The sequence below is a fragment of the Frankliniella occidentalis genome, unplaced genomic scaffold (genome assembly GCF_000697945.3).
Source record: "Frankliniella occidentalis isolate FOCC.00 unplaced genomic scaffold, Focc_3.1 Scaffold18, whole genome shotgun sequence".
Classification (NCBI taxonomy): Eukaryota; Metazoa; Arthropoda; class Insecta; order Thysanoptera; family Thripidae; genus Frankliniella; species Frankliniella occidentalis.
Window position 1 is genome coordinate 2,164,050 of NW_026267148.1, and position 6,702 is coordinate 2,170,751.

Genomic DNA, 6,702 nt, shown 5'->3' on the forward strand with positions numbered 1-6,702 from the left:
CTCGTAGGCGATCCAATCAGCCGGTTGCGGGAGGGGGGAGGGGGAGAGGAGGGGAGGTAGAGGGAGCAGTGAGCGGTGGTTTTATCTTACGTTTGCCATCTGTGAACCACTTGCAAACACTGCATTCAAAACTGTTTAGAGGGAACTGTTGAGTGGTACGAAAATTTCCAATATGTTCTTCAAAGCTTTTCGTCGACACTTTCATGAGTTCGGGATCGTTACCTTGTACAACCATGGCGTACGAGGGAAAAGAATTAAAGCGAGGTTAGTCGTCCATGTTTACTATTATGTTGTCATTTCAAGATATATGTTTCAGCCCTCGACATAATTATGGCATTCATGATCTCCATTCAACAATTTGAAGCCTCTTTTAGTGTTATAAAAAAGTAATCAAAAGACCAATTGGTACTCATCAGATTACGACATGTTTGTAAATGCTTAATTTCCACTAAAACATGAATAATTAGTAACAAAAAGTCATAGCAGCTCTAAGAATCCGTTTAACTATCATCCATTCGGTCTTTAAAACACTAGTGTTATTCATCAAAAGAGTCGTTGTTTGAGAGTTGAAACTGACTGTATGTCACTTCATTTTCTAAAGCAGGCATTTAATCTGTTTCTCTTATTCAATAAAAATTGTAATTTGTTACAGATTTCTACTAGCAGCATTACCCGGTCTTGGGTTTATTGATTCTGTGAAAAAGAAGACTTGGGGGCAAAATGAAGTGGTTTTTATGGCCGAACCAGTCACGGACCGCAAGAGTTTGGAAGAAAATCCATCTGACATGAAAACTAAAATGGAACTTCTTATCATGAGAATACAGGTTAGAAAATATTTTCCAATTTCACTTTTTGCGGTAACTCTTGTGTCTTGACAATATCCATCATACTGCAGGCTGAACTGTGCCGGGCATTGGAAGCAGAGGAAAGTGATGGGGCGCGATTCCAAGTTGACAGATGGCTCAGAAAAGAAGGTGGAGGTGGCATCACATGTATCATTCAAGATGGTCAGGTCTTTGAAAAGGCTGGTGTTAACATTTCAGTAGTTAAAGGCACATTACCCCCTGCTGCAGTTCAACAAATGAAAGCAAGGTAAAGGAGAATATTTACATCAAGAAGTCATATCTCTCTTACACTCCCTTGTTAAATTCTTTTACTGTATACACAGGGGCAAAAAGTTTAAGACAGAGGGGGACCTGCCATTTTTTGCTGCTGGTGTAAGTTGTGTCATACATCCTCGCAATCCAATGATTCCCACAATTCACTTCAACTATCGGTACTTTGAAGTAGAAGAATCTGATGGATCTCGACAGGTATTTCTATCATAGTACTAGAGTTTTATCAATCACTACACACCATTGACATATTTGCTTTTTGTTTCTGTTGTAATTATTTAAATCTACTTTTAATTACTGATAATATTCCAGTGGTGGTTTGGTGGTGGTACTGACTTGACACCATACTACCTAAATGAGGAAGATTCTCGACACTTCCACAGATCTCTCAAAAAAGCATGTGATTCTCATGATAAATCTTTCTACCCAAAGTTCAAAAAGTGGTGTGATGATTATTTCCATATTACACACAGGGGTAAGTTCAGCCGCACAGCCAGATATAATTCTTTCAATATTAGTTGTGTCTTAAAATTAAAACACACTCACGGTTTTATAATGTTTACAGGAGAGAGAAGAGGAGTTGGTGGAATATTCTTTGATGATATAGATTATCCCTCACAAGAAGCTGCTTTTAAATTTGTGACATCATGTGCAGAAGCAGTCATTCCTTCTTATTTACCCCTTGGTAAGATACTAGATGTTTGGATATTACAACTTAAATCATTATTTTTGCCTTTATTCTATTTTGTCTCATTAAATAACACCTTAAATACTCTTGCTTATAAATTTTTAGTTAAGAAACACAAAAGTGATGGGTATGGTTATCATGAAAGACAATGGCAACTCCTACGTCGAGGGAGGTATGTAGAGTTCAATCTAATCTACGATCGGGGAACTAAGTTTGGATTGTACACACCTGGAGCTCGTTATGAGAGTATTCTCATGTCTCTTCCTTTAGTAGCAGTAAGTTCATTAAATATAATTGCTTCAAGTTCTCTCTCTAAAATAACTTATTTTCACATTTACCTTATTTAAATGTTTTATTTTTGTAGCGGTGGGAGTACATGCATTCTCCGACTGCTGATTCTGCTGAAGGCAAACTGATGGAAGTTCTTAAAAATCCCCGAGATTGGTTAGCAGAAGAAAGTAAATCGTCTTGGATCTGATTTAATATACTTTCCAATCCAAGGAAATCACCAAGAGTCATATTACTGTATTCTCATTGTTTGAAAGTTGTTTTTTTGTGAAATTCTGCATAGATGCAGATTTTTTATAATATTTTGAAGTTTCCCCTTACTGTAAAGCCATTTATTTTCCCATTTGGTCATCTCTTATTTTAGATTATTCAAAGAATGTAGATAGTTTATGCAAATTTGCAGGTATGTTGCTGAAAGAACTTTACTCTGAATTAGTTTTAGAGTCATCACTGTGATCAGAACTGTTTTTATTCTCTCTTGTTTACACATTCTCTCTTCCTCTCTCTTCATTTGCCTACTGAAGCTTGTTTTACTTCAGCAAATTTTGTTCATGACATTTCCTGTAGGTGTAAGAAGTCTCTTGATTATCTTTTTTGAGAGTGCAATTTAGCTTAAGTGAAGGTGTTTATATTTGTTGAGGTGTATGCCTTGCACTGTTATGTTTATTCATTGGCTGAGATTTAAAATAAAAGTTCTTTTTAAATTAAACATCTTTTGTGGATTTGACTCATTACTTAGCAAAAAAGTGTTAAAGATATTTTGCTGTTTCCATGAGACAAGATAAATGACTTTGACTGTATAATTTTTGTTATGTTGCCTCACAATGCCTGAAAGTATTAAATGAATTTCTGAACTACTAAAAGAAAATTTCGGGAAAAAAAGTCAAGGTCCCACCGAGATTTGAACTCGGATCGCAGGATTCAGAGTCCTGAGTGCTAACCATTACACCATGGGGCCGCCATACCGACCCAGCTGAAGGCACGGCTTTTCTCACTGCCCGCCAAGAAGCTTCCCCTCCCCCCACCACGACCGTTCGGGTCAGTCCGGCTCGGCTCGGCGGCTTGACTCGGCTCGGCTACTCGGCTGCTACAACCCCCCACCCACCTAACCCTTTTCCATCAGAGGTTTCTCAAGAAATACTCGATGAAGAAAACCAATTCGTGGCATAAGAGGTGATGCATTTTAATGATATTAATAATACTTCAAAGGTTATAGTCAATTGTAAACGTACAGTGTAGGAAAATAAAGAGTCGACATGACGCATTAATGCAGCTGACGTTGATACTGTGATCTCTTTACGATCTGTGCAGCAATAAGATCATCCTCTAAATCGTCTGGTGTTAGTTTTGCTTTACAACCGACATATGGACACCTGGGGGGAGAAAATAAGTAACGTTCAAATATGCAAAACACTCAAACTAGGTTTTGGTTAGGTTGCAGTCAGGATAGCAATATAAAGATGAACAGCTCTGTACTTACTGAGACCCATGTCTTCCATGGGTAAGATGCTCCATGATAGTTTTCCTACTGAAGCGATGCCTGCATTTGATACTGATAACAGGATCAACAAGCTCAGTCTTTGAAAGAGGATCCAGAAGATTTTCTGATTCTTCAGTTACCATAAGATCATCATCATCTCCTGTACCATCCGCTGCAAAAATAAAAAATATGTTGATAAGTCACATTTGGAAAACAAGTTAAAAGTACGGACACCTGCAACACTTACCAACATTAATTAATCTTTTAACTTTCTTTGTATAGTCCTTCAATTTCTCATGATCCTTAACATTATGATTTTTAATGGCACTAGCAACTTTCTCACAGAGGATCTGAATGTTCACATAAAAAGAAAAATTTTAGCACATCATGCCCATGACATGTTACTTGAGGATAATCAAATACAAAAGAAAAACCAAACAAAACATACCGCCTGGTAGTTAGTGTTACCCTCTGGTAATTCAGCAGTCTCCGAATTCTCTTTTTGAGCAATCTTCTTGTTTTCATCCTGAGACATTCGTGCCACAAGGCCAGGTCTAATATCTAGATGATAATCTAGCAAACAATAATTTTGAACTAGTCCTTCCAAATTTTTTAAGTGAGTGTCTCTTTCATTTCCTGGTACAAAATAAAGAATTAGTAAATAGAGACATGCAGCAACAAGAAGTTGTTGAAATGGCAACGTTCATACCTTTCTCAACATATTTAGTAAGGAACTCCGCACATAAATATGCTTCTTGAATCCCATGCCGAAGGGATTCCTTTTCTTTTTTAATGATATCATCCATTGTTAGTGACAAAATTAAGTTAAACTGGAAGTAAAAAACATTATCAAAAAATGAAAAACACAGAAATACTTGTGGATACGATAATAACCTTAAAATAAGTGGAGGATGGACGTAAGAATAGAAGGAAAAAAGATAAACCTTACAGAATCACAGAGAAGGTCTATAGGAAATTATCATGGGAAGAAAATAAAACTGATCAGGGTAGAAAGAAAGCAAGGCTAAGTGTTTGTGAGGTAGCTGATATTGCACCACTAATACCATTGCAATACATAACAGGTCTTCGTTATGTGAAGTAATTTTTGTCATAATAATAATCTTGGAAGAAAGTCAAATAAAAGTTAAAAGAATAACACATAAATACCTTCTAACATATAGAACTCCAAAACCGAAATAAAAGGCACAAGCCAGGAGGAAGAAAGCCCGCGCAAGACGCCCACACACAACAGGAGAACAAGTGACAAACGGCTTGACTCCCCCCTCCCCTCCCTGCAGGGGTAGCAATCACACACAGCATCACGAACTACTTGAGTTTCTCAAGACGAGCTGTATCTTCCGTTTCTAATTCGTTTCTGCCCGCCAAAGGATTGCAACTCCATCCGTCTCCTTCTCATTTCATTTCTTTTATTGTTTACAGAAGTTACATACGAAGGTCGCAAATAGATGGTAAGTGTGTAGTGGGCGAGTCAGCTGGATAACTTTTGGTGGTGTTAAAAATGTCCAAAATCTTCTCCGCTCACTAGCTTGCGCGTAGTAAGATAGTATCCGGGTACCTTGGTTTGTGGATCGAAGTAATGTGTGTCAGGCAGTTAGCCGTCAGCGGCGGTGAACAATTGGGACATGTGGTCATTCCCTCCCCCCCCCCTCTTTCCCCGTAATCATTATGGTCAGCATCCCCCTGCCACAAAGGGTGACCTCTCCCCATCCCCTCCCGAGTACGTGACGCAACAATCGCGCGCCCACAACTACCATCATTGGATTTCCATGCGAAAACGGATGTGGCACTTTTCAATTAGTAACAACAACAGTCGATGGCCGGCCGGTCCGGCCTGCCGCGGGCACGCCCTCCGCCAGCCATCTGGTCACTCTTTGGAATCGGTTAATAAGATGGCCCGGTCAGCGCCGGACAGTGCGCGTCCCGTACAGAGCGATTGACTTATTGCAGTTTGGGTGACCACCGCGGCTCCGCATGGTCGAGGGGCAAGTGAGTCATTGTAACGCGCAGTGAAGCTGCGATGACCATCATGCAGCACTTGACGGACCGCGAATCGACCGCGGGGCGCCGTGTCGGAGAAAGGCGGCCAGTTCGTACTTAATTAAAATTATCCAGAGGAAAGGGGAGGGGGGGAGGGCGCAAAATTAAAAATTTTCGGCATGCGAGCGCAAAGAGAGAATAGTCATCCAAATGAGGCAGATTTATCAGTAAAAACTTTTCGTCTGGATCGTCATACGTTACCACGCAGCCCAGGGTGCTGTCACGAGTTTCGATGCCTTTTAAGGACGCAAACAGCCCGTGTCAAAGGCTTTTCCCCATTTTATTGAAAAGTTCAGCTTCCCCGCCACCCTCCCCATTGTACCCTAGCCGTTCCATCCCACGTCTCTTTCCGATTCCCCCCTACCCCACCCCCACCCCTTCCCATCCCACACCCACTGGCGCCCATCCCTCCCTCCTCTGCACCGCGATAGCCAGGGGGTGGTGGTGGAGGGGAGGGTGCTTCGGAGGGTGCCACGTCTCGCTCCCACGGTTCCCACGACGCCAACCCGCGCGGGGTGGAGTGTGTGATGTGCACCTGAGCCAGAGAGAGTGCAGCGAGATTATGTGTGCCTCCGGCGTGTCTCTTCGGGGTATGGTTTTAGCGTGTGGCAGAAGTTTTGTGTGCAATCGACTCGAACGCCGCAACACAGGCGGGGGCGGTCCAACCCCCTTCCCTCCGCCGCCCGCGAGGAAGCAACGGGTCATATCTTACAAAATCATACAAGGTAGCCCTAGACCCTTTATGCCTCGTAGGACGAAACAAAAATATCTTGATGTTCGGCCATAATTTCCCAACGTACGCCATAGCCCCACATGACATACGTTGTTTGCGGGCCTAATTGTGGCTCTGTGGCTATTTGCGCAATTGGTCCGCATGCATTCTATATAGATGCGTTCTAATATAAAACTGCAAAGCATCTCTCCCTCTTTCGTTTGACACACAGATGCGAATCACTGTGGCAATGACAAGGGTTGCAACGACGTCAGCAAACGTATACCGGGTGGTCACACGGGTGATTCTAAGAGGACGCAAGTGCAAGCGGGTTGCCTACCTGGCCATTGCCTGGCGCATT

The 6,702-nt window shown here is 41.6% G+C and overlaps 2 protein-coding genes and 1 non-coding gene across 4 annotated transcripts; 1 reads left to right on the top strand and 2 right to left on the bottom strand.

Annotated features, from left to right (window-relative positions):
- Window positions 1-41: 41 nt before the first annotated feature.
- LOC113207590 (oxygen-dependent coproporphyrinogen-III oxidase) lies at window positions 42-2,800 on the top strand. Its single transcript, XM_026424220.2, has 8 exons — window positions 42-264; window positions 653-824; window positions 896-1,092; window positions 1,169-1,313; window positions 1,428-1,590; window positions 1,681-1,800; window positions 1,909-2,078; window positions 2,168-2,800. Exons 1-8 carry the CDS (start codon window positions 173-175, stop codon window positions 2,279-2,281), a joined length of 1,173 nt encoding a protein of 390 aa, XP_026280005.1. The 5' UTR covers window positions 42-172; the 3' UTR covers window positions 2,282-2,800.
- Window positions 2,801-2,977: 177 nt separating this feature from the next.
- On the bottom strand, window positions 2,978-3,049 carry Trnaq-cug (transfer RNA glutamine (anticodon CUG)). Its single transcript has one exon. It is a non-coding gene; the product is annotated as a tRNA-Gln (tRNA).
- A 209-nt stretch (window positions 3,050-3,258) lies between these two features.
- On the bottom strand, window positions 3,259-4,894 carry LOC113207568 (uncharacterized). Of its 2 annotated transcripts, none has more exons than XM_026424189.2 (6): window positions 4,739-4,894; window positions 4,281-4,401; window positions 4,020-4,207; window positions 3,819-3,921; window positions 3,572-3,743; window positions 3,259-3,464 (listed from the first exon to the last, which is right to left on the bottom strand). In XM_026424189.2, exons 2-6 carry the CDS (start codon window positions 4,375-4,377, stop codon window positions 3,356-3,358), a joined length of 669 nt encoding a protein of 222 aa, XP_026279974.1. In that variant the 5' UTR covers window positions 4,378-4,401; window positions 4,739-4,894; the 3' UTR covers window positions 3,259-3,355. The 2 variants fall into 2 exon arrangements, with proteins under 2 accessions (XP_026279974.1, XP_026279973.1); XM_026424188.2 differs by lacking the exon at window positions 4,739-4,894 and adding an exon at window positions 4,636-4,698.
- Window positions 4,895-6,702: the final 1,808 nt, after the last annotated feature.

Coding starts and splice junctions, on each gene's coding strand:
- LOC113207568 (XM_026424188.2), bottom strand. CDS start 4,683: ATGACAAAAATTACTTCACATAACGAAGACCTGTTATGTATTGCAATG. Junction 4,208..4,280: donor TACTAAATATGTTGAGAAAG/GTATGAACGTTG, acceptor ATTTTGTACCAG/GAAATGAAAGAGACACTCAC. Junction 3,744..3,818: donor TAAAAGATTAATTAATGTTG/GTAAGTGTTGCA, acceptor TTATTTTTGCAG/CGGATGGTACAGGAGATGAT.
- LOC113207590 (XM_026424220.2), top strand. CDS start 173: ATGTTCTTCAAAGCTTTTCGTCGACACTTTCATGAGTTCGGGATCGTT. Junction 825..895: donor TTCTTATCATGAGAATACAG/GTTAGAAAATAT, acceptor ATCATACTGCAG/GCTGAACTGTGCCGGGCATT. Junction 1,093..1,168: donor GTTCAACAAATGAAAGCAAG/GTAAAGGAGAAT, acceptor CTGTATACACAG/GGGCAAAAAGTTTAAGACAG.